The sequence below is a fragment of the Bubalus kerabau genome, chromosome 6, assembly GCF_029407905.1.
Source record: "Bubalus kerabau isolate K-KA32 ecotype Philippines breed swamp buffalo chromosome 6, PCC_UOA_SB_1v2, whole genome shotgun sequence".
In the NCBI taxonomy this organism is placed as follows: domain Eukaryota; kingdom Metazoa; phylum Chordata; class Mammalia; order Artiodactyla; family Bovidae; genus Bubalus; species Bubalus kerabau.
In genome coordinates, this window is record NC_073629.1 from 75,486,683 (window position 1) to 75,514,591 (window position 27,909).

The 27,909-nt window shown below is 35.7% G+C and overlaps 1 protein-coding gene across 3 annotated transcripts in view; it reads right to left on the reverse strand.

Moving 5' to 3' along the window:
• Positions 1 to 614: 614 nt before the first annotated feature.
• The window catches only part of LRRC7 (leucine rich repeat containing 7), a 433,465-nt gene continuing 406,170 nt past the window's right edge, over positions 615 to 27,909 (reverse strand). For all 3 annotated transcript variants that reach the window (XM_055585502.1, XM_055585503.1, XM_055585504.1), the window contains 2 exons: positions 15,517 to 15,591; positions 615 to 2,281 (listed from right to left, as the gene is read on the reverse strand). In XM_055585502.1, the coding sequence (XP_055441477.1) occupies positions 2,174 to 2,281; positions 15,517 to 15,591 (183 nt within the window). In that variant the 3' untranslated portion in view covers positions 615 to 2,173. The remainder of the gene's footprint in view (positions 2,282 to 15,516; positions 15,592 to 27,909) is intronic.

The following is a 27,909-nucleotide window of genomic DNA, read 5'->3' on the forward strand; positions in this document are numbered from 1 at the left end:
AGAGGGTTTACTAGATCATGGTTCTTTCCACTTGGCCTCAGAAACATTTCCTAAGACCCTGTGTTTGATGTGGAAACCTGACATAAGGAAAAAAGACTGGGAAGTCCTTTATCTGGCTCTTCTCCCAATTATCCCACGAAAGATTAACAAAACTAATGGGGTGACTGGAGCTGCTTCATGGCTACCAAACTACACCCATGAGCTTGTTTCTCCTTTAAGTGATCTTGGGAAGACAGTGAGGGCCTCGATCTTGACTACTGATGATCATCCTAATATAGTGGCTGGTATGGTAGTTTGGTGTGAGTTTTTGGCAAAGAAAAAATTAGGCTCTGAAAGACATTTCTCATCAGAAATTGTCAATATATTAAAATGCATTTAAAAGTTACTTCTGGGAAGCATATTAAATAGGCCAATCATTCAATCATTTGCTAAATATCAAAGCCTATAAAATCATAGTTTAATGTCACCCTGACATAAAGCAACATCAAAATTAGTGCATCATCTATAAAGTGAAGTATCATTTGCCTTCAAGTGACAAATTCTATTGCCAAAAAAATACCACTGTACTTCTAATAAGTGACACTCATTTTAATAGACCCTACAAAAATACAATATTTTCAATGTCCCCCATAAAACAGTTCACTTACAAATATTACTCTCAGAGCTTTGGTGACATCAATATGTGATACTGTTGTGAAAATCGTAACAAAATACTTGGAACACTGGCATGTAAAGTAAATTCATTATATATATTTATAAAAGAGAGCTATGTCAAAATATGAGACAGAATGCATATAACCAACTCTAGGAAATTATTCTGGAATGTGAAATTAATATTTTAATCAAATGAATGACTAATACATAAAAGAAACAGTTTTAAAGGGTTATAAAATGGATTTTGATCATTTGTAAAGGAAAACAGTTCCAATGTAAAAATAACTAATTCTATATTAATGATGCTCATCTTGCTCTTCAGTGAGACAGAATTTAAGATTATATGTACTTTGCAACTTTTTTGGGAAAAAAGATATTTTCTCTACTTTGCCCTCCAAGGTGGGCATGGAAATTAGTAATACAGATAGACCATGGCTCTGAGAAATTATATTTGAAGTTTCATATTTAAATACCAAAGTTTATTTTATCACCCCCATAACTTTCTAACAAGTCTTTCTTAATGATAAATTTTATCAATACCCCAAACTCATTTAAAATGATTTAAAAGTAGCAAATTGGATAAAGCAACACACAAATAAATTCCACATTTACAAGTAAAGAAATCACAGGGCTACAGTTTATAATCAACATAAACTTGAAAGAAATAAAGCAACACCTTGCTGCCACCCATCATTCACTGCTTACATTTGTGGTGAAAAAGATTTATCTACAATGACCTTTAGTCTGTTTCTTAACTCTGTCTGTATTGTAATTAGCTAAAGGCATTGAACAAATTAGGTTGTTCTATCTTTTATTCAGGTCCCAGAGGTAAATGGCTAACTGATGAAATATTTCACTCTGTGTTATGAGAATTTAGCAAATGAATATGGAACCAAATATAAACACTTTATACCATATGTACAGTTACTTTCATAAGGCATTATCTTGTAATTTTTATTGAAAAAGATTCAATATAGTAAAGTCTTATTTTAAGATATATTTTCTTTCTCAATCCGAGATGTTTAATTTATGAAAATATTGTTTTTTTCTCTATATTCTTTTTGTTTATATGCCAACATATACTTTGTGCTAGAAATATTTTATGGGAATTACAATTCTTTATATTTGTATTTTCTATATAAAGGCATATACAATTTTGAGGCAGTGTTTCTGATGGAGAGCAGAATTCATAAAGAGCTTGTGTGTGCTTCCGTGCTCCGAAATTATATGAAATCCACTTTGAGAAGAAACTTATTCAATTAAAAAAAAAACAAAATCAAAACTAAAACTGCACCAATGCACAGCCAGAGGCTGACAATTAAAACTAATACATAACCACATGAACATCATATTTATATAGTTAACATTTTTAAGGATGATCAGTGCTAACATTATAGTATTATACATTTGGCACTAATGTTTGCCATTGGTCCAGCAATTGGCAAAATTTGTTTCTATGTATAAATTTATTTGAACATTAGGTCTGGCTAGACGTATCTTCACTATTTATAAAAAATATTTAGACAGTAAGCTCACGTTGAATAACTAGGTCTACTGTGTTCTGGAAACTCTTCAGTAGTAATACAGCTTTTTCGTGTTCCATATGTACAAAACTATGTCCATTGGCCTGTAAACACACAAATAAAACAGGGTCATCAATGCAAGATACTTGTTTATCACATTGTTGTTGTCTCTAATAATAAGATTCAAGAGAGTATGAGCAACCAAAAGTCACGTGTTTTTAAACTTCACATCAGAATTGTAACTATGGAAACAACTAATTAATTTCACCCAGTTTCAACTCAATTTATTAATCCAACAAATACTTATCAATTATCTAGTATATCCTACTTATGATTGTCCTAGTAGTTCAGTTCAGTTCAGTTCAGTTGCTCAGTCATGTCCGACTCTTTGCAACCCCATGAATTGCAGCATGCCAGGCATCCCTGTCCATCACCAACTCCTGGAGTTCACTCAAACTCATGTCCATCGAGTTGGTGATGCCATCCAGCCACCTAATCCTGTGTCATCCCCTTCTCCTCCTGCCCTCAATCCCTCCCAGCATCAGAGTCTTTTCCAATGAGTCAACTCTTCGCATGAGGTGGCCAAAGTATTGGAGTTTCTGCTTCAGCCTCAGTCCTTCCAATGAACACCCAGGACTGATCTCCTTTAGGATGGACTGGTTGGATCTCCTTGCATTCCAAGGGGCTCTCTAGAGTCTTCTCCAACACCACAGTTCAAAAGCATCAATTCTTCGGTGCTCAGCTTTCTTTATAGTCCAAGTCTCACATCCATACATGACTACCGGAAAAACCATAGCCTTGACTATACTGACCTTTGATGGCAAGATAATATCTCTGCTTTTCAATATGCTATCTAGGTTGGTCATAACTTTCCTTCCAAGGAGTAAGCGTCTTTTAATTTCATGGCTGCAATCACCATCTGCAGTGATTTTGGAGCCCCCAAAAATAAAGTCTGACACTGTTTCCACTGTTTCCCCATCTATTTCCCATGAAGTGATGGGACCAGATGCCATAATCTTATAGCCACTAAGCAAATCACAGAGAAACACTAGTAAGTACTACACAGATACACTTGAAATATGATAGTTATTTTGTTCTTGTTCTGATTTATTTTGTTTTTGCAGGAACTCTGTTAATGTGGTTTAGAAGTGTTCACAGGACCATTTTTGTCATATAATCACTGATATAAAGAAAGCTGAGCACTGAAGAATTGATGCTTTTGAACCGTGGTGTTGGAGAAGACTCTTGAGAATCCCTTTGACTGCAGAGATCTAACCAGTCAATCCTAAAGTCCTGAATATTCACTGGAAGGACTGATGCTGAAGCTGAAACTCTAATCCTTTGGCCACCTGATGTAAAGAACTGACTCACTGGAAAAGACCCTGATGCTGGGAAAGATTGAAAGGGAGAGAAGGGGATGACAGAGGATGAGAAGGTTGGATGACATCACCGACATGATGGACATGAGTTTGAACAAGCTCCGGGAGTTGGTGATGGACAGGGAAGCCTTGCGTGCTGCAGTCCATGGGGTTGCAAAGAGTCAGACACGACTGAGTAACTGAACTGAACTGATAAACCCACCAACTCTGTCAAATGCTTCACTTGTGTAAAACAAAACATATGGTATAGTTAAATCTTATTTTGACTCACTGAAAAGTTCTTAATTTAAACATTTTAATATTAAAAAGATAATTTCTATTTCCCTCATTGTTAAAGGCAAATATATTCATTATTTCTATCAGTGGTTCTCAATCCCATTCAGAAATGAATAAATTTCTGGGTGATCTAGACTAGTTTTGTTATTTTTATAAATAAAAGAGTTACACCTCAGAGAGGTTAAGCAACATGCCTGAGGTCACAGCTAAACTAGGGCTGAATCATCTGATACTATAATATTCCTTCTTATTATTTCTTGCAATACTTTACTGAAATAGTAACACTACACTTGCTCCCAGTGATTTGAACTGCTATTTCATTGATCATGATAAATTAACCAACATTTTATCCTTAAAATAGTTGCTATCCTATCTCCTACTGCAATTTTTTTTACACCAATTTTCCACTTCTTTATTTTCAATTCATGCAGAATCTCAAATAAGAGAAGTGGCTTTGGCAAGGAAGGAATGTTGAAGTCAAGGGAAACTGTGGTGATGCCTAGTACATCATGGTTTCAAAGCAATAATTCTCATTCAGATTCCTAACAGGTTTAATCTAACTTGAGTACTTGTAAGAATAACACTTTGTCCTAAATTAGAATCTAAAGAAATGCTGAATCTTTCATTCTTATAGTTTTAATTTTTAACTCTGGCTTAATTGTTGTTGTTGTAGTTACATGTGAACCATCTCAAAAGTAGAAAGACTGAGTCCGTCTGCTAGGGCAGTGAGACCTGAAAGGGAACATTAAAAAGGAGAAAACTTTTAAGCGTCTGATTGGATAAGGGCATAAGAAATAAATGAAAAATCAAATTATGATGCCGTTAACAGAAAATGGAAATCTCGGAGAAGCAGCTGGCTTAGTCAGGAAAACAACAGAATTTGTGGTACTGGCGACACATGCAAGGAAATGTTAATCATACATTTAGAAATAAAAGACTGGAGTTCAGGAAGGAGGTCAGAGTGTCCCTTTAGTAACAGGCATTAGGTTAGGGTTACACAGCTAAACTAGGTCTTTATCATCTGATACTATAATATTCCTTCTTATTATTTCTTGCTGAGAGAATTACTAGAAAATAAGTTTAAAAGGGAGCATTGTGAAAGAAGGAAAATCTAGGGAGGGGAGCAGGATTGGCCGTAGCTTTGGATGCAAGGAGCAGAACTGAAAGACAGTGTTTGTTGTTGACCTTGTTGTTCTTGCTCTGTTGCTAAGTCATGTTCGACTCTTTGCGATCCCATGGATCTGGGCATCTAGGTAAATCTGTCTTAAGTGAGGGAGGGAAAAGTGAAAGAGGGCCCAGTCTTTTATGCCAGAGGATGACAGAAAGCTGACTGGGTGGTTGAACTAAAGGAAGAAGATACAGGTGCATTGAGTGGAGGGAACAGGAAAACTGGCAGGAGGAGAACTGGAAAGGGTTGTCCTGATGGGGATCAAGGTAGAGGGCTCATAAAGGCAGCAGGAAATCCAAGGTGATCAAGTATTTTCTAGTGGCTTCAGTTTTCTGCCTCACAGAGGAAACAGCAGGGAAAAACACATAGCTAGATGAACTCTGGTATGGAATCTGGGTCAGTTTCCAATAAATCAGGCTTCAAGATGTTCAGACCCACCATCCAGGTTCTGATTCAAGGCTAGGGAAACTCCTGGTATAAATTTAGCTTTTAATAACTGCTTTAAAGCATCAGCTTTTAGTTTTCATGTTTTATAAGTACAAAGTACATGCTTTGTAACTATATAAATGATAGTTATATAGTTGGAAACACAAAGAGCTGATTTCCCAGTAGGAAATAAGCAAGTTGATAAATTAGATCATTGAGTCAAACAAACGCTAGGACTCTACCTGTAATTCTAGTCCCCAGAAATGTTTTGGCTCTAAGCCAGAACTTTGGTGAATCTCAAGGGGCCTATTTAAAAGACCACAGCTAGAGACTTCCTGGGAATGGCTTCACATTACCAAAAGGATTCTGAAAAATCAGAAAGCAAACTATTTTAGAAAGTTTATTAAAGATTAAATGAGTTAACATATATCAACTGCTTAGGGACAAGGCCTGGCACACTATAAACAATCAATAAATGTTAGCTACTACTATTAATATTACTTCACTATTACTTTCTTGAATTTCAGAAATACAATTTTCATTAAGTAACAAGAATAGTAAAAAGAACAGAAGGGCAAAATGTCAGAGGAAGGAACTATTTTAATCTTAGCAATTTTTAACTTTTATTTTGTTTTTTTTTCTTAGCAACTTTTTAGATGAAAATTGTGAAGATCAATGAGATTACATGAAATATCCAAGCTCACACAGCTAGTGTCTAGATGGGAATTTATGTCATGACTCTGTATCTTGACACAATTCATTTCACTGGGTGTTGTGAGGTTGAAATAAATGTTTTTAGGTTCATTGAGTGTCACAGACTCATTCAGTGAATTCACTTCTTAAGATTAATTGAGCTTTTTCTTGATATGGAAATTATGGTAGGCATGATGCCAGGAGAGGCAAGAATAGAGGGGTTTGAATGGAAGGAAAAGATAAAATCTCAGTTGTAGAGAACTTTCTTCTTCCATTGTTAGAAGAGCCAAAAAAAAATTATATTGTATTTGTTAAAGTGATTATGGCTATCTGGCTTACATCTTGGATGGTTCAGACAGGGAATCAGACAGTTATGTTACTACATGTATGTGGGACTTTTCCAATCCATATGAAGTTTAGAAGAATCACAATATTTCAGTTAGAAAAGTCTTGTGGCTGTTTCATGTGTGTGATTAGAAGAAGAGCTGAGGAGATAAAAGAGGATACTATTCTATTTAATTGCAGAGTATAAATCTGATAATGCTTTGAAATGTAAATGCATATAATCTACATTTATGCATTTGATATTTTGAATATGTATAATATAAATACAAAAGACAATTTGAAGAACAAATCCTATTAATAAACTAATGAATCTTTAAAATATGCTGTCAAATTTGGCTACATATATGTTTTATATACGGAGAAGGCAATGGCACCCCACTCCAGTACTCTTGCCTGGAAAACCCCATGGATGGAGGAGCCTGGAAGGCTGCAGTCCATGGGGTCGCTGAGGGTCGGAAATGACTGAGCGACTTCACTTTCACTTTTCACTTTCATGCATTGGAGAAGGAAATGGCAACCCACTCCAGTGTTCTTGCCTGGAGAATGCCAGGGATAGGGGAGCCTGGTTGGCTGCCGTCTATGGGGTCGCACAGAGTAGGACACGAATGAAGTGACTTAGCAGTAGCAGTATGTTTTATATAAATACAGACTATCATGGATTATAATAAAATATATCCAATTTTGAGGAAATTGCAACTTAACTGAATGGTTTATTAAGTAAAAATGAAGTTAAAAAGAAAACAATCTACAAAAGAAAAGATACTCAGAAAATTTTATGCTTCAAGAATACATAATTCATTGATTTCTGACTTTAACTGATTTGAAGTATAAAGGATCATTTTACTATAGCAACATTATTTCCAGAAGGTATCCTTCCTTATTTTAATTCCAGTTAGCATCTGTGCTACAAAATGTTTTTAAATTGCTCCTTTGCATGATTTAGACATGGAAAGACAGAGGGTTAATGAACATAATATTTGCAATTCTAACAAAAATAGAGGTTTGCAATTAAAGCTTATCAATTTACTGTAAAACATACTCAGTTTCTGGATTTCATCCTCTTGTTCCTTTCCGAATTTATCTTTGATTTCCTTCTGGTAAATATTTTGTTAAGTGGCTAAATTATGGATGTTTATGCCATAGACATTTTCCAGAGGGTGCTGTAATTCTCCATGAATTTCATTGTATTCTTATTATTCAAAGCTTTATATTTAAAAACTAGTTTCTGAGAAGGTTTGGCCACAAAATTGGTGGGATTATCCAATAAGAAGGACAGCATGACTCTTCTTAGAATCCAAAGGAGAAATGGGATTAGAGATTTGTTATATGATTTCAAATTGATTTAAACTCCCCTTCAAGGGACAAAGATTTAAAACGCCAGTACACATATCTTATGTATTAGATATACATTGCTTTTGTTCTTAGTTACTCAGTCGTATCTGACTCTTTGTGACCCCATGGTCTGTAGCCTGCCAGACACCTCTGTCCAGGGGGATTCTCCAAGCAAGAATACTGGAGTGGGTTGCCATGTCCTCCTGCAGGGTATCTTCCCAACCCAGAGATCAAACCCAGGTCTCCCACATTGCAGGCGGATTCTTTACATTAATATAGTGTACTTTTGAATGTGTATAACTCTTAGGATGAAGGAAAATGAAAATGTAAGGCAATCTTATTAGTGTTATTGGACTTCATGTTGTCTAATCCTGAAAGACAGATGTTAAGAGACAAAATAGTGGGTATCTTAGGTAATTACAATTATGTTTCACATTAACTACCTTGAATTATTTCCCATTGCAGAATTTTAATTTCATTAAATATTAAGATATATTTAGGGCTGAGTATGGGGGCTTCCCTGGTGGCTCATATTGTATAATCAACACTACACTGACTATGCCAAGTCATTTGAAAAATTTTTCTTTCTATCAAAAATCTGAACTACAGACCTTTAATTCTTAGAGAGTTCCAATGAAAATTTTACACTGCACTTTTTAAATATGAGAAAGTTTGATGTCTCGGCGGCTTTTATTATAGTATTAAAAAATCTTGATAGACTAAAACATAAATAAGAATTTCTCTTCTGTCTTAAACGTACTCATGTGCTGCAGCTTGCATGTTTCATGAGTTCAGGCTCAAAAAAAGACAAGGCAAAATAGAAAAGACTAAACTGAAAACTTTGTCTATTATTTGTATAGAAATTCTGGCATGAAACTGATAATACATAGTAATCCTGAAGATATTTACTTATTTATCTGCTTTGATTTTAGAATGCCTGTTTCTTCTTATCAAATATGTTGAATGAATATTTCTAACAAATGAATTCCTTATTTGAAAGCAGTTTCCCAACAACCTACACTGTATGTCTTTTACCTTACCACAAAAGAAACTGAAAAATCAACCTTTCAGTTTCAGGCAGTACTTGTAGCCAGGTTGGTTTCTGTTTTTGTAGAGAGCTTGCTGTTAAAAGAGGACATATTGGGAATGGATTTTATTACATGTTTGAAGTCAGCTTTTCCCCGTCTCTCTTCCTCCATTATCTGCTCTAGGTAATTTTGGACATGTCTACTTCCCGGGCAGAAACTTAGTTACAAATCCCTATTACATTGTTTACATTGCTTGGCACAATATTTTGTACATCATTGACACTGAATACATATTTTCCAAATTGATAAGTAGAAAATGTGATGAACAGGCTGCTATCAGTAAAATTTGCTTCAGTAGAATCAGCATGGTATAATGGAAGAAGCTCAAATATGATTTAGCCTCTGTCAACAATAGATACCTTGCAGGGTGGTTGTGTGCTAAAAATGACATACTATGGGTACCTAATTGATGCTATTTTCACTTTATTCAAATTATGGAAGTTAGAGACAGCTTAATGAACTTAATTTGTCTTTATTGCTTTTCATGTTTTACTTAGTATACAAAACATTTTTTTGATTTTCAAAAAGTATTTACTCAATGTCTAATTAGGTATCTGTGCTGAACTATATAGGAGAAGGCAATGGCACCCCACTCCAGTACTTTGCCTGGAAAATCCCATGGATGGAGGAGCCTGGTAGGCTGCAGTCCATGGGGTCACTAAGAGTCAGACATGACTGAGCGACTTCACTTTCACTTTTCACTTTCATGCATTGGAGAAGGAAATGGCAACCCACTCCAGTACTCTTGCCTGGAGAATTCCAGGGATGGGGGAGCCTGGTGGCTGCCGTCTGTGGGATCACACAGAGTCGGACACGACTGAAGTGACTTAGCAGCAGCAGCAGCAGCTGAACTATATAGATTATGAACAAAGCCAATGGATAAAGATATGCAGTGAAATTCTGGCATATAAAACCATACACATTTAAAAAATTAGTTTTGGTTGTCTTCTAACCTAACAGTATTATAAAAAATGTTTTTCAAATATATTTTATCATTCTCGGAACACTAAGCATTACATAATACTGAACCATTCATCACCTACCCCCCTTCCCACTTTTCCCAAATCCTCTCTGATAGTTTGATTTTCAACCACCAAAAGAGATCAACTATAGAAAATGGTAACACATTTAGCCTTGTTGGGAATGCTTTAGTGAAATTTCCAAATACTTTTTTTTTTTTTTAAGGGTCCCATACTTCATGCAGATGGTGACTGCAGCCATGAAATTAAAAGACACTCTTTGGAAGAAAAGTTATGACCAACCTAGACAGCATATTAAAAAGCAGAGACATTACTTTGCCAATAAAGGTCTATCTAGTCAAAGCTATGGTTTTTCCAGTAGTCATGTATGGATGTGAGAGTTAGACTATAAAGAAAGCCAAGCGCCGAAGAATTGATGCCTTTGAACTGTGGTGTTGGAGAAGACTCTTGAGAGTCCCTTGGACTGCAAGGAGACCCAACCAGTCCATCCTAAAGGAAATCAGTCCTGGGTGTTCATTGGAAGGACTGATGTTGAAGCTGAAACTCCAAATCTTTGGCCACCTGATGTGAAGAACTGACTCATTTGAAAAGACCCTGATGCTGTGAAAGATTGAAGGCGAGAGGAGAAGAGGATGACAGAGGATGAGATGGTTGGATTGCATCACCGATTCAATGGATATGAGTTTGAGTAAACTCTGGGAGTTGGTGATGGACAGGGAGGCCTGGGGTGCTGCAGTCCCTGGGGTCGGAAAGATTCGGACACAACTGAGCAACTGAACTGACTGACTGACTTCATTTTAACCATAACAAAAATGTCTCCTCTTTACTTTTTGTGGCCTTTTTTGGGAAGAAATTATAAAGAATTCAGAGAAATAAACATACTCTAACCCATTCTTAGTGACTCATGATAATAATTATGAATGTGAACAGTTTGGAATAAAGCCAATTAGTTGCTTCCATGAAAGAAATTTCCCTAAGTGTATTTTGTGGAAATAGCTAATTGATGTTGCTGGTCAAGATGGTTGTATGGTTAAGTATGTTGAGAAATGTAAGATTTTTCAGGTTCTTAGTATGCTGAGAACATTGTGAAATTCTGAAACAAAGGATAGACTCTGAAGTGGCTCTGAAACTTAAAGAGTAAGGAACTCTTTAAAAAAAAATATTTTAAAAGATTCCATTGGGAAACAGTATTCTAAAATTGAATAGTACTTTTTGAATTTTGTTTCTTTCTTTTAAAAGATGTTTATCTTTCTTCCTGAACAGCAAAGCTGTTGGTTATGACTTCTTGCTTCCTACAATGTGCCTGGATCCAGGGGCTTTCCCCTCGATGGTCTGGAAAACTAGACCAAAGACTCCAAGTAAGAAATAAGTCTCTCTTATGAGTAAAAGGCATGAGATTTAGTGCATGGAATTCATGACAATAATATGGCATCTTGAAAGAACTTTGTTTGAGGTTGTTGAATAAGTAAACTTTGAGTAAAATAATACTATTAGCATGACCTATTGGTCATTAAAAGAGGTATCAAACTTCCCCTCAGACAAGGAAGGTTTGATTCAGTGATTGTATATAGATATAGCACTGTATATCTGTATACAACTGACCCAGGCATTCATGGACATTTATTTCATTTAGACTTTTGGGAAATCTAAACTTTCTTTTTCCATTCTGAACTTTGAAAGCTGTAACTCATCATCCTATCCTAACCCCCATTCCCACTCCAAGCCATGTCCATGTTTGAATTCTCCAACTCAGTGAGAAACTATAAAGTTAGAGGGTTTTCTTTCTTCGTGCTTGGGCTCTCTCTCCTCTCTCATTGTACTCCACACTCACCCATCTGGCATAAGGGTCTCACCTCTGCTCCCGAAGACAGATGCCAGTCTAGCCCATGGGTATTCTTCCCCTGGAGAAGGAAATGGCAACCCACTCCAGTATTGTTGCCTGAGAATTCATAGACAGAGGAGCCTGGCGGGCTACAGTCCACAGGGTTGCAAAGAGCTGGACATGACTGAGAGACTAACATTTTCACTCTCACTTTTATTCTTCCTTCTATTTATCCTCTTTTCTCCTCTCTGTTAAACCTGGAATAACTCCTGCTTCATCAAGATATCATATGCTGTGACCCAATAGCTTACCAATAACTAGTGAAACTTGACATATATTTGTTGAGAGTGGTTTTTCAACTTGTCTGTATGAATTATAGGCACAAGGTGTTTCAAGATTAGAAAAAAGGGGATATATCTGATTTGTTTGAATTATCATCTCTTTGATTATTCTATATTGGTATCTCTGAGAGTTAGCCATAGACCAGGAATATACTTTGGATTATAAATTTCAAAGCTATTAAAATTTTGGAAAAGTAGAACCGGATATCATAAACTAATTATAAATCATTTAATTTCTCTGCTCCTGAGATAGGCTCTTGTCTTGGGAAGGTGAGAGGGCAGGTGAATGAAGAGGATAGGAATTGACTACTGTGATAGACTAGGATACAATATACAATATACTTACAAGTGGCCTACAACTGTGAGTCATGTTATCAAGTACAATACATTTTTTTTTTGCAGTCTATTCATCTTTTGGACAGAGTAACTATAATTAGTGGATTTTCTATATTTATATTTTAAATTGAAAAATGTATAATTAGGTTGACTTTTATAACTGGAAAGAATATTAGAAAAAAAGAAACTATGACATTAAACCAACAAATCTGCCACTTCAAAAAATGGTCAAATATTGACAAGTTCACATGGTTCAGTTGAATAACATTTTTTATGGTCCATGCGCTTTCCCTTTTTCTCTCTCACTCTTTTATAATTTGACTTTACAGAAGATGAAGCTGTGAGGGGTCAGGTCCCTTGGCAGAGTGCTCTTTCCTCATGCTACACTGTCTTAAAGCAAAATGACTTACTAAACTTTAGCCAGTATTTGAAGTTAATGAATTATAGTATCTATTCTAGGAAAATGAATAGTAAATGACAGAATAATCATGTGAATATGTTTTAATTAACATCAATCCTTAATGTACACATTTTCATTTAACTCAAATAACATGCTCATAATACAACAGCAGAATAAGAAGAGAGATGTGGGTAAAAAGAGTTACAGAAGAAGAAAGAGAGAGCTCTTATATAATAAATTCTGGGCTTGGGGAGGTTTGGGAAAGGTACATCTTTTGCCATTTTATATATATTTTGCTACTTGCTACTGATTTAGATCAAACCCCAAACTGCCCTCACATTAAAGAGGAGCTCATTCATTGATTTTCTTCTTTTCTTTTACCTTGATTTTCCAGGTTGTATGCTTTCATTAAAATTTATAAATAAATTTGCTCCAGTGAGGATATATTCTAATGATCTTGAAGTGACAGATTACTCAATGTTATAAGTTCATTTTTATCCCAGTGTTCTTTAAACCAAGAGCTACAGTATCATTAAGAGATAAAAATATAATTTTCTCTCTTAACATCTGATGTTGGCAATGATTCCAGTTTAGAATTAGTCATTTTTATTTCCTTCAGAAAATATAATTGGCCACTTGTGCTTTTTAACTAGTATGAATGAAACTGTAAATACAGCAATTTATTTGATGAAGGTCTATGTACATTTTTCTTTTACTGAAAATGGACTTTGATTTTATTGTACTAGATACAAATGAGTTCTACAGCAAAAATAAAATGTTGCATCCTTGAGACTCCTCTGTGGAGAGAATAGACAACCCAGGGGAAGCTCTTCTGACTTTGATTCCACTTTTAATTCTTTTTTACTTCTTGTGTTAAGAATTAATTCCTCTGTGCACTTTGCTGTTGCTGTATACTTCTCAGGGACTAGAAACACTTACTAAATCCTCATTTCCCCACATATAACTGTTCTAGAATTTCACAGCCAGGAACATATTCTAAACCTGCAACTAGATATCATCTTAATTTGCATTTCCTTCTGTAGGATATCTATATCTGTATCTATCTATAGAATATTTTAATATCCATTTAAGTATATTTCTTTTCTTTTTAATATCCATTAAGTATATTTCTTTTCAGTTTAGAGAGAAAAATCTTTTGCCCCGCTCTGTCACAGATGAAGGCAAAGTCTCCAAACTTGTTCCATGCTATGGGATACTTCTCTATCCAGCCTGGCATTCTAATAGATCAGAGATCTGAGATGAGCTGGCTTCATTTTTTTACAGACTCTGACATTTGAAATAATTTGTTCAAAATTCAGTAGAGGAAAAGAACTAGCTATTTCCTTTGTTAAATAGCACCATGTACTAAATGTTAGGTGGTTACATTGTGAGTTTATTCATAGCTGTTTTCCATGGAAATTGATAAAATTATTGAACAGTTGAATTTTTAAGTTAGGGGACTTCAGCTATAGTATAAACCACAGTTCATTTTACACATAATGAATGTGAGTTCTATAGAAATGATATAAAATGCATAACACCAAAGGGCTAGCTATGCAATTAAAAAATAGAGAACTTTGATAATTAAATGGTAAAGAAAATATTTAGCTTTTATGTATCTCTTTTGTTTCAATGTCTTAACTCAAAAGGCCATCTACCGATTTGGTCTTTTTTTTTCGCGTAACATAACACAGTTTTATATATATAATGTACATGTTGTATAATCACACAATATAGATACCAAGAGATGAACAGGTGGATACAAAAGTGTTCATATAACTCACTCTTATGTAATCTACTTCTGCCACTCAACAACATATCACTAACCTCTCTGTATACATAAATAAAAATCTGGCTTGAATGATGGCTCTTAAAAATCTATACAGTGTTTCACTAAAGAAATGCCTTGTCATAAGCTACTTAACCTTTTTCATATTAACTGAATAGTAAGGCTGTTTTCTGTTTGCTATTGTTATAACAGCACTCTGATAGCCATCCCTGTACAAGCACGTTTGAAAATTGGTTGGTTTGGTCTTCTGTCTACATGAAATTGACATGGACCTTTTGGGTGGTATTTCTACCGTGGCATTGCCAGAGGTTGGAGTAATTCATAGTCTTTTCAGATAATTATCATTATTGAAAACTTAAGTTTTCATAATCTTGCTAGTTAGTTTAAAATATTTGTGAGAATACAATTCCAAGACAATTTATCTATATAGAGTTTTTACTTTTCTGCAATTCTTTGACAGAGTTCAGTAAATAGAAGGTAGAGGATCACTGCTGAGCTGAGTTGAGTGGGGTCTTTCCATTTTGGTAACTATCTGAGCAGGGAAAGTAGAGAGAAATAACCATGTATTTTATACTATTAAAACAGTAACAAGATTATTGTTGAGAAATTAAATATGAACCAGTCCCTTCTCTCTCATCTAAAGTTACATCAGTACCATATTTGGGTGCTTCATCCTTCTTACTTACACTTGATAACTATGCATAGATTCTTGTACACATCAATTCTTCTTACATTCCCAAAGTAACACTATTCCTTTAAACAAATATGCAGAATACCTGCCAAGTGCCAGGTACTGAGAATATAGGACTCTACCAGGCTGAATTGGTTTCTGATCTGTCTCTCAACCCCAAAACAGTAAAGGCAAATAAGAAATGTAATAAAAACTTGTTTTCAGTGATTTAACTCAAGTCACTTATTTGTTTCAATATTGGCCTTGGAAAGCATTGCTTTGTATCTGTCTTACCTGAAGGATTTTATCACCAGGCTGTAGCAGGTTGGATGCTGGTCCATCAGGTTGAACCCTAGTAACAAAGATACCCTATAAGTCAGAAGTAACAGAGGTTAGGATTCTATTTTCAAGACCTAGACCTACTTAAAAACTTTTTTCATTTACATAGAAAACAGTGAAAACATTAAAAACAGTTTACACATATAAGGTTCAAAGATTATTATGGTATTTTAAGCAATGCACCTCTAAGTCATTTAAGGAAAATGACATTTTTATTTCCATAAAAAGCTCATATTGTTTTTAAAGTGCACTTATGATTTATAAGTTAAATTCATGGCATATTCTTAATTTCTTTCTTAAATAATTCCATTTATGTACTAAATCATCTTTTGTGTAACTTCTGAAGTTGTCTAAAGTTGTTCTTCATTGAAAATGTCTCCTGTTTGACAGGCTGTAAATTCAATATACATTTTAAAAACCTACTAGGATTACATATAATACTGGTTTATTTTAGTGAATATTACTTCATATGTTACTGAGAATTTTAAAGTAAAATTAACAAATTAAACATAAGAAAATTTCAACACAAATATTAAATACAAAGTTTGCATCTACATAGCAACAAAATTCCTAAATTTATTTAGTTTTTAAAAAAGTCAAATTACCAGTGATAAGAGAACAGACTGTATGACTTCAAAACCTTGATACCACGAAATTTTTGCACCTTGTTTTATGTCTCTGGATATGTTCCAATGTCTCTGGGTTTATGATCTACAGGAACCTGAATAAAATTTATCCCCTGCTGTTGTGTGAAAATAGTATAAATCTTAATTATGTTAAATTGGTTCATAGTGCTTTTCAAGCGTACTGTGTCCTTCTGCTCTTCTGTCTATTCATTCTATTAATTTTTGAGAGTTTGATATTGAAACTCCAACTAAAAATATTAATTTACTTAAAAATTATTGTAATATATAGTAGAACTATATGTAACTTTGTATTTTCCAAGTTTTCTGTAAATGATTTATAATATACTCATAATTTAAAAAATTAAAAAATTTAGACAGATTTTATCCAGTCAAGGGAAAAAATCATTTTACTTATCATGTACACAAAGCAAACATTTATTGCATTTTACCATATGCAAGGCCCTGATCACATGGACCACAGCCTTGTCTAACTCAATAAAACTATGAGCCATGATGTGTAGGGCCACCTAAAATGGATGGGTCATGGTGGAGAGTTCTGACAAAACATGGTCCACTGGAAAAGGGAATGGCAAACCACTTCAGTATTCTTGCCTTGAGAATCCCATGAACAGTATGAAAAGGCAAAATGATAGGATACTGAAAGAGGAACTCCCTAGGTCAGTAGATGCCCAATATGCTTTCTGGAGAACTAAATCCAGAAAGACTGAAGAGGTGGAGCCAAAGCAAAAACAACACCCAGTTTTGGATGTGACTGGTGATGAAGGTAAAGTCTGATGCTGTAAAGAGCAATATTTCATAGGAACTTGGAATGTTAGGTCCATGAATCAGGTAAATTGGAAGTGGTCAAACTGGAGATAGACAAGACTGAACATGGACATTTTAGGAATCAGTGAACTAAAATGGACTGGAATGGGTGAATTTAACTCAGATGACCATTATAGCTACTACTGAGAGCAAGAATACCTTAGAAGAAATGGAGTAGCCATCATGGTCAACAAAAGAGTCTGAAATGCAGTACTTAGATGCAATCTCAAAAATGACAGAATGATCTCTGTTCATTTCCAAGGGAAACCATTCAATATCATGGTACTCCAAGTCTATGCCCCAACCAGGAATGCTGAAGAAACTGACATTGAATGGTTCTATGAAGACCTACAAGACCTTCTAGAACTAACACCCAAAGAGATGTCCTTTTCATTTTAGGAGACTGGAATGCAAAAGTAGGAAGTCAAGAAACACCTGGGGTAACAGGCAAATTTGGCCTTGGAGTACAGAATGAAGCAGGGAAAAGGCTAATAGAGTTCTGTGAAGAGAATGCACTGGTCATAGCAAATACCCTCTTCCAACAACACAAGAGAAGACTCTACACATGGATATCACCAGATGGTCAACACTGAAATCAGACTGATTATATTCTTTGCAGCCAAAGATGGAGAAGCTCTATACAATCAGCAAAAAAAAAAAAAAGACCCAGAGCTGACTGTGGCTCAGACCATGAACTCCTTATTGCCAAATTCAGACTTAAATTGAAGAAAGTAGGGAAAACCACTAGCCCATTCAGGTATGACCTAAATAAAATCCCTTATGATTATACAGTGGAAGTGACAAATAGATTTAAGGGATTAGATCTTATAGACAGAGTGCCTGAAGAACTATGGACAGAAGTTCATGACATTGTACAGGAGGCAGTGATCAAGACCATCCCCAGGAAAAAGAAATGCAAAAAGGTGAAATGGTGTCTGAGGAGGCCTTACAAATCCTGAGAAAAGAAAAGACACAAAAGGCAAAGGAGAAAAGCAAAGATATACCCATTTGAATGCACAGATCCAAAGAATAGCAAGGAGAGATAAGAAAGCCTTCCTCAGAGATCAATGCAAAGAAATAGAGGAAAACAATATAATGGGAAAGACTAGAGATCTATTCAAGAAAATTAGAGATACCAAGGGAACTTTTCATGCAAAGATGGGCTCGATAAAGGACAGAAATGGTATGGACCTAACAGAAGCAGAAGATATTAAGAAGAGGTGGCAAGAATACACAGAAGAACTCTACAAAAAAGATCTTCATGACCCAGATAACCATGATGGTGTGATCACTCACCTAGAGCCAGACATCTTGGAATGTGCAGCAAGTGGGCCTTAGGAAGTATCACTATGAACAAAGCTAGTGAAGGTGATGGAGTTCCAGTTGAGCTATTTCAAATCTTAAAATATGATGCTGTGAAAGTGTTGCACTCAATATGCCAGCAAATTTGGAAAACTCAGCAGTGGCCACAGACTGGAAAAGGTCAGTTTTCATTCCAATCCCAAAGAAAGGCAATGCCAAAGAATGTTCAAACTACCACACAACTGCATTTATCTCACATGCTAGTAAAGTAGCACTCAAAATTCTCCAAGCCAGGCTTCAACAGTATATGAACTATGAACTTCCAGATGTTCAAGCTGGATTTAGAAAAGAGGAACCAGAGATCAAATTGCCAACATCCATTGGATCATTGAAAAAGAATGAGAGTTCCAGAAAAACAGCTACTTCTGCTTTATTGACTATGCCAAAGCCTTTGAATGTGTGGTTCACAACAAACTGTGGAAAATTCTTACAGAGATGGGAATACCAGACCTCCTGTCCTGCCTCCTGAGAAATCTGTATGCACGTCAAGAAGCAACAGTTAGAACTGGACATGGAACAACAAACTGGTTCCAAATCAGGAAAGGAGTACATCAAAGGTGCATATTGTCACCCTGCTTATTTAACTCTATGCAGAGTACATTATGAGAAATGCTGGGCTGGATGAAGTACAAGCTGGACTCAAGATTGCTGGGAGAAATAACAATAACCTCAGACATGCAGATGACACCACCCTTATGGCAGAAAGAGAAGAACTAAGGAGCCTCTTGATGAATGTGAAAGAGAAGAGTGAAAAAGTTGGATTAAAACCAACATTCAGAAAACTAAGATCATGTATCTGGTCCCATCACTAAATAGCAAATAGATGGGGAAACAATGGAAACAGTGAGAAACTTTATTTTTTCTGGGCTCCAAAATCACTGCAGATGGTGACTGCAGCCATTAAATTAAAAGATTCTTGTTCCTTTGAAGAAAAGCTATGCCAACCTAGACATATTAAAAAGGAGACACATTACTTTGCCAATAAAGGTCCATAGCTTCTAGTTAAAGCTATGGTTTTTCCAATAGTCATATATGGATGTGAGAGTAGGACCGTAAAGAAAGCTGATCACTGAAGAACTGATGCTTTTGAACTATGGTGTTGGAGAAGACTCTTGAGAATCCCTTGGACTGCAAGGATATCCAACCAGTCCATCTTAAAGGAAATCAGTATTCATTGGAAGGACTGATGCTGAAGCTAATATCCATATTTTGGCCACCTGATGTGAAGAACTAACTTACTGGAAAAGATCCTGATGCTGGAAAAGATTGATGGCTGGAGGAGAAGGGGGCGATAGAATATGAGACGGTTGGATGGAATCACTGACTCGACGGACGTGAGTTTGCGTAAGCTCTGGGAGTTGGTGATGGACAGGGAGCCTGGGGTGCTGCAGTCCATCAGGTCTCTAAAAGCTGGACAGGACTGAGTGAATGAACTGAGGCCTGATTGCTGGTATTATAAAGGCACATTGAATATAATTTTTGGCCTCCTTGAGCACACTATATAGTAGAAGAAAAGTTAAGAAAATCAGTGAGTATAAAGCAGTGTGACAAGTGTTATAATAGAGGGATAATAGATTATTTAAAAAGCTGAATTCATCTTATCCTTAGTGTGTTGGGGCTTCTAATTATGATAGAAATATAATAGATTTAAATATTTAAAATATTGCATCCATATTAACCTTAAAGTTTGGAGCTTTCAGAAAGAGGAGCTATCTGGCAACTGATCATAAATGAAAATTAAAGGGTCCACACAGATGAGGAGAGGAAAGATATTCCACATAGAAGGGATGGCATATACAAAAGTGCATGCCTTTTATTTATTTATTTTTGCATGCCTTTTATATTAAGGGGCTGCAAGTAGTTCTATTATGACTGCAGTGGTTGTGGAAGGGTTCAAGTTGGTTCGGTTGGGAGTATGAGAGAAGAACCCATCAACCCCCCAAATTAAGTAGGTGCCAGATCAAGACGGGCCTTTAATGGACATCCTTATCAGTTTGGGGAGCTACTGAAGTATTTGAAGTATGATGATAAAATTTTAATTAATATCCTAAGAATAGCATTTGTCCTAAGAATGGACAAACAAAACGTGTATATTCAGTGGAATATTATTCGACAGTAGAAAGAAATGAAGTGCTGACATCAATGAACTTGAAAACAATGCTAAGTGAAATAAGCCATTCACAAAAGACCACATATTGTACGATTCCATTTATGTGAAATGTCAAGAAGAGGCAAATGTACAGAAATAGAAAGCAGATTAGTGTTTGCTGGAGGCTGGGAAGCAGGGGGCTGAGGAGCGACTGTTAATGTGTACAGATTTTATTTAAGGTAATAAAAGGATTCTGAAATTAGATAGTGGTGATGATTGCACAACTCTGTGATTATACTTATAAATCACTTGACTGTACATTTCAAAAGGGTGAATTTTATGTTATATGAATTGTATATCAATATTTCTTTTATTATTTTTAAATTATAAAAATAATTTTTATTAAAATAAGTATTAATAGAAGATAATATTATAATGGCTTTGCTTGTTATTCAGAAAATTATCTCTCTTGCTAATCTGTAGACTTAATGACTCACTTAAACCCATAACTTTGTGTGTATGTGTGTATGTAAGTGGTTTAACAAGCAGACCCTAATTAAAATATTTCCATGTTTTTACTTTAGCAATTCAGATCTTTATGAGACATTAAGGCTTTTGAATGATTTTTATCTTCTGATTTTAACTCATTTTCTTTTCCATTCAAAGATGAAACTCCAGATAGGCATTACATTTTTAGAAAAGTGCATAACTTTAACCAGTAATTTGACTTCTAGAACTTAGGTTAAGGAAATAACTGGATAAGTATGCAACAAGGATTTACCAATATATTCATTATGATATTATTTGTAATAATAAAAATTAGAAACCACACCAAAATATCTAACAATAGGAGATAGATTAAATAAATTATGATATGTGGTCATTACAAATGAAGTCCTTAGGTGACAGATACAGAAGTATACTGGTGCTTAGCAAAAACAAGCAAGTTATAAAACATGTGTGGCATAATACTTTTTTCAATGAAACATGTTTAAATGTATATGTTTGTGGAAAACTGTCTGGAAGGATATACTCCTAAACTTAGCAGTGGCTGTACTGGGTAATGAGACATCATATATATGTGTAAATATGTGTGTATATATATACACATATATTATGGATATGTATATATGATGTTACATTACCTAGTACAACCACTGTTAATGTTTAGAGGTATACCCTTACATATATATATGTAATATATATATCGGAGAAGGCAATGGCACCCCACTCCAGTACTCTTGCCTGGAAAATCCCATGGATGGAGGAGCCTGGTAGGCTGCAGTCCATGGGGTCGCTAAGAGTCGGACACAACTGAGTGACTTCACTTTCACTTTTCACTTTCATGCATTGGAGAAGGAAATGGCAACCCACTCCAGCGTTCTTGCCTGGAGAATCCCAGGGACGGGGGAGCCTGGTGGGCTGCCGTCTATGGGGTCGCACAGAGTCGGACACGACTGAAGTGACTTACAGTACAGTATAGTAATATATATATATATATATATATATATATATATATATATATATATTTCTATTTATTTTTGCTTATCTGCACTTTCTAATTTTCTTATTTTTCTACAATAATTAGACATTACTTATAAGAAAAATAAGGTACTACAATTTTAAGAAAACAGTAATAAAAACTTAAAAAACTTTAAGTTTATGGTGTCACAATTCGGTGTTGTGTCCAAACAGCTAGCTGCTTTGGTCAGTTCAGTTGTACAAATGCTCAATTCACAAGGAAAAAGAAAACAGGTTGTTTGAAAGGGACAGTTAAATAAAACATAACGACTAATCCACTAGACCAGTGAATGGCACTGGTTGTGAAAACAAATATAATTCTTACAGTCCTTTTCATACTGAGCACATAACTCTCATTCTCCATCAATCCAGGAGAGTGTATGAGTACTCAGTTCCCTTGGTGGTCCCCTCTTTTTGCTGTTGAGGTCACTGTACAACAGACAGAATGACATTATTGCCCAAAATAAGGCCCTGCATCTCTGGATGCTGAAGGTGAAGCTGCTTTTACTATTATATTTTGTCCCAGTAGTCAAAGTCTTTGCTCCCTAGTTAATTTTGATTGCCTTTTTCCAGCTCATTGTACAGGAATGGTTTTAATAATTGTGTGAATCCAGACTGTAGGAGCGGAATTGTGACCATCATATCTGCAATGCTGGGAGGAACCAGCAACACCCTACAACTGGACTGCCAGAAGAATACAAATGTCATGTCTGTGGCAAGTTTAATTTCATTCATCACAAAGCTCTGCAGAACTCAGCCACTGTTCTGAAGACTTGCTTTGAAGCTTATGTTTATGGTGGCCTGAGTCTTCTTAAGTATTTATTGCTGTTTTCTAAAGCTCTAATAGTTCTTTTCAATCAATAATTTTTTTTTACCAACTATGAAATTGCTACTGTCATTGATATAGTTTCCTTTTTTCTGTATATACATATATCCTATCAGCCTGCATATTGCCTCATTAGTCAAAACAGATAGCAATGAGTGTCATGTTTGATAATGGTGTGCAGCATTCATTATTTTTGGAGGTGGAATGTTTCCCCAAAGACTGTTTGGAAAGGCCAGTGCCCTGATTTTCCACTGTATTTACGTATATAAACACTGTCATTTGAAAGAGAGCAAATAATTCTGAGCTCATTTTATGGTCTCTGTTATGATGAATATAGATGAGAAATATGAAAACTTTGACACTGTTTTGAAAAAGTTCTTTGTAGCAGTGTGTCACCCTTTCAACAAATTCATTATGATCTAAGATTTCAAAGAATACTTTGACACTGACAGATATTGGTGAGGAATCACCAAACTATTTGTATTCTTAAAATTAGAGCAATAATGTCCCACTGATTGGTAAAGAGCCATCTCCTAAATTCCAAGTGCGTAAGCCATCTTGTATGTATTAAAGATCCAAATCATGGCATATGACCAATTTTATAATTCTTTGGACAAGATCTTATAGACATTTCTCCAAAGAAGACATACAGATGGCTAACAAACACATGAAAAGATGCTCAACATCACTCATTATCAGAGAAATGCAAATCAAAACCACTATGAGGTACCATTTCACACCAGTCAGAATGGCTGCAATCCAAAAGTCTACAAGTAATAAATGCTGGAGAGGGTGTGGAGAAAAGGGAACCCTCTTACACTGTTGGTGGGAATGCAAACTAGTACAGCCACTATGGAGAACAGTGTGGAGATTCCTTAAAAAACTGGAAATAGACATGCCTTATGATCCAGCAATCCCACTGCTGGGCATACACACTGAGAAAACCAGAAGGGAAAGAGACACGAGTACCCCAATGTTCATCGCAGCACTGTTTATAATAGCCAGGACCTGGAAGCAACCTAGATGTCCATCAGCAGATGAATGGATAAGAAAGCTGTGGTACATATACACAATGGAGTATTATTCAGCCATTAAAAAGAATACATTTGAATCAGTTCTAATGAGGTGGATGAAACTGGAGCCTATTATACAGAGTGAAGTAAGCCAGAAAGAAAAACACCAATACAGTATACTAACGCATATATATGGAATTTAGAAAGATGGTAACAATAACCCTGTGTACGAGACAGCAAAAGAGACACTGATGTATAGAACAGTCTTATGGACTCTGTGGGAGAGGGAGAGGGTGGGAAGATTTGGGAGAATGGCATTGAAACATGTAAAATATCATGTATGAAATGAGTTGCCAGTCCAGGTTCGATGCACGATACTGGATGCTTGGGGCTGGTACACTGGGACGACCCAGAGGGATGGAATGGGGAGGGAGGAGGGAGGAGGGTTCAGGATGGGGAACACATGTAAACCTGTGGCGGATTCATTTTGATATTTGGCAAATCTAATACAGTTATGTAAAGTTTAAAAATAAAATAAAATTTCAAAAAAAAAAAAAAGATCTTAAAATATTTATTTCTTTTAACACTTAGCAGAGTGCTAAATGTGGATCAGACTATCATGCAATACCTCCAAACTAGTGAAACAACCTATAAACCTAAGTCTATATACCTATAGCTATATACCTACAGCTATATACCTATAGCAAATCTATTTTGCCCAAATAAGGAAAATATCTCAGTAACTGTTTTTCAATGAGTAGTGTGTATTAGGTTTTTTTTGCTGCTACTATAATAAGTTATCACAAACTTAGTGGCTTAAAACATCACAAATTTATTATCTGACAGTTCTTTAAGTTAGACATTTAACTCAGTTCTCAGGGGGCTGCAACAAAGGTGTTGGCCTGCCGGTGTGTGTGTTCAGTTGTGTCCAACTCTTTGCGACCCATTGCTGGCCAGGCTCCTCTGTCCATGGAATTCTCCAGGCAAGAACACTGGAGTGGGTAGCCCTTCCTTTCTCCAGGGGATTTTCCCAAGCCAGGAATTGAACCGAGGTCTCCTGCATTGCAGGCAGATTCTTTACTCTCTGGGCCACCAAGGAAGCCCATAATAGTGGTTTATACCTCATAGTTACTAGGTTGAGTGAATACATATAAAATACTTAAAGTAATGGATGGCATTCAGTATGGGGTCAATAAATGTTGTTATAATTATTGAAAATTTGAAGACTGAGCTACAGTCCAGTGTCTTTTTATCCAGCAAAGCCCACTTTAAGAGACTTCTGAGTCTCCCAACTGTACTAGATTTACTGACAGGAAATTCTTCTTTACTCTTAGTCTTGGAGTGTACTGAAAGACATTTGTTATCTTTCCCTCACATTCCCAACTGATAAGAGGGAATATAACAACTTTTACTGACCCCATACTGAGTGCCATCTTTATTTAGGGAAGGGGATAGCAAGAGGGCTAGAAAGTCTTTCCTATATCATCTGTGGTTTCTTAGTGGTGGCTCTCAGCGATAATGGCTCCAACTATTGTTTTACTCTTAATAGTGGACATAGGTCCCAACAAGAGGGTTTTCTGATGGTCCATAAGAACATTTAGAGGTTACTCCTTTGGCCGCTCCAAGTCAATAGAGCATCAGATCTGCAACAATGGCCGAGTCTAGTTATTGGCTAATGGCTTATCTGAGTGTGTTTTTCTAATATTTTGCACCTCATGTTCAGCTCATGTTCTTTAGTGCCTCAGCAGCACAGTGGTTTTCCCTCAGTACCACCTCTAGAGGGCATCTTGCAGCAGAGCAACAGTATCGCCACTGCTGCTGCTGCTGCTGTCGCTTCAGTCGTATCCGACTCTGTACGACCCTATAGACGGCAGCCCACCAGGCTCCCCCGTCCCTGGGATTCTCCAGGCAAGAACACTGGAGTGGGTTGCCATTTCCTTCTCCAATACAGGAAAGTGAAAAGTGAAAGTGAAGTCGCTCAGTTGTGTCCGACTCTTTGCGACCCCATGGACTGCAGCCTACCAGGCTCCTCCATCCATGGGATTTTCCAGGCAAGAGTACTGGACTGGGGTGCCATTGCCTTCTCGCAGTCCTTTCCAAATAAGTCTTTTCTCCTATCAAACACCAATATCTAAGTGTGCTTGACACAGACACAGATCCAATGGACTCAGGGATCACAGAGGAACCCCCCCCAGTTTTGAACCAAAGCTAATCTGGAGAGCACTAGCCATGTGCTGCAAATAGGCATGACCTGTTGCCATTTCATATTCCTACCCCAGTTTTTGAACCAGTTTTCATATAAGTTTATAAATGGTTTTTCCAAAAGTACCCATAATGGGCTTTTAAAAAGTTTTGCTTTTCAAAAGTAATTTTGAAAAAAGATGGGTATGGAAGGTTTTTCATAGTGTTAAGATCTGACCTTGTCTTATTGGTTACCTAGCCTGCACACCACTGGACATAAACCCTGAAGGACTCAGGAAGTGAGTCTACAGGGCAAACATGTAACATTCTAACTTTAGAGGAGAAAGGAACTCTATATGACTGTTTAATGATGAAGGTGAATGACTGTGACAGTCTCAGCTATTGTAAATGTAGACACCAAAATAGAACTTGTCTTAAGGGAACTGCAACATCAGTTTGTGAAATATACTTTTCTTTAAAATTCTGAAAAAAACTTGGCTCTAGCTGATGCTAAGAAATTGGTTTCTAGGAAGGCCATACGTCAGATAAAAATTGCATACTATAGCAATTATAATTTAGAACATATTGGTTATATATTATAAAATATGATATTTTATGCTTTCATATAACTATAAAAGTTCAGAGAGTGTTTCTAGAGGAAAAAAAATGACTCATAGAAATAGTAAACATAGCCATTGATTCAATAGCTTGTAAAGTGTAACTTTTTTGGGGGTCAAATATTGGCAAATTTTTTTTTCATAAATTGGGCAATATTAATATTAAGCTATGATATGGCTCAAAGGAGCAACATGGCAAATACACAGTAGACTGTGTTTACTTAATCCCTGTGATTATTAGACCACTTGACATATCAAGAATAAAGATATTATCAATAGTTTTACTCTATGAGTCAAAAGTGTGAAAAAAAATATTGTAAGGTTAATTGCTGAAAGTCAAATCTTGAGCTCTGAATAGCTTCCTAGCTTAACAATTGAAGACTTTGTATGCAGCAAGAGAAGAGATTTATCCAGTGATCATTAGAAACTAAAGAAGAGGAGAGAGAAAGAGAAGAGAGGGAAGGAAAGGAAAGAAAAAAAATAAAAGAGGGCATTGGCAGTTGAATATGATGCTCCAGTGTATGACTGAACTTTAGCTGACAAAACAACGAATATGAAATCCATAAATAATGAACAGAAAGAAGAGTTGCTTTAGAAACCTAAAATAATTGAGCCTCAAAAGACAGAGATTACAAATTATACAACTGATCAAAGTTCTCTAAAAACATCACAAAAATCTTATCCACAGATTTTAAAGAAATTCAAAACTCTCTTTCATGAACTTTTATATAAAGAAATATTAAAATAAAAATCACATATTTATTAATAATCCATTGGTGCAACAGGGGACTATTAAAACCCATAGAAACTAGTTATGTGATTATAGATATCTTAGTAACAATATAACGGAGCAATCCTAACAGAAAAAATACATTTGCATCATTCTTTTATGTCACTGTAAAGATTTATTTAGTAGCCAAAAAGAAAAATGTATATAGATACACAGTTTTCAAGATACTGCCCTTATGACTTGATAAAAGCAGCCCAAAAGTTTATTTCCTTTTATCTGTGATTCCTGTTAGAAATGACAAATTGGCTACAAAAAAATGGAATTTTTTTAATAGTTTGATGCTGATTATCATGCAGTATTCTCTTTTGGGGAATCTGAATATAAGAGTTAAAATTATGTTTGGCTTTGCCGACTTTATATAGGCAACCTTGTTTTACTGTACTTCACTTTACTGCACTTTGCAGATACTGCATTTTTTTTTTTTTAATAACAAATTGAAGGTTTGTGGCAACTTTCTGTTAAGCAAGTCTGTTGGTGCCATTTTTCCAACAGCATCTG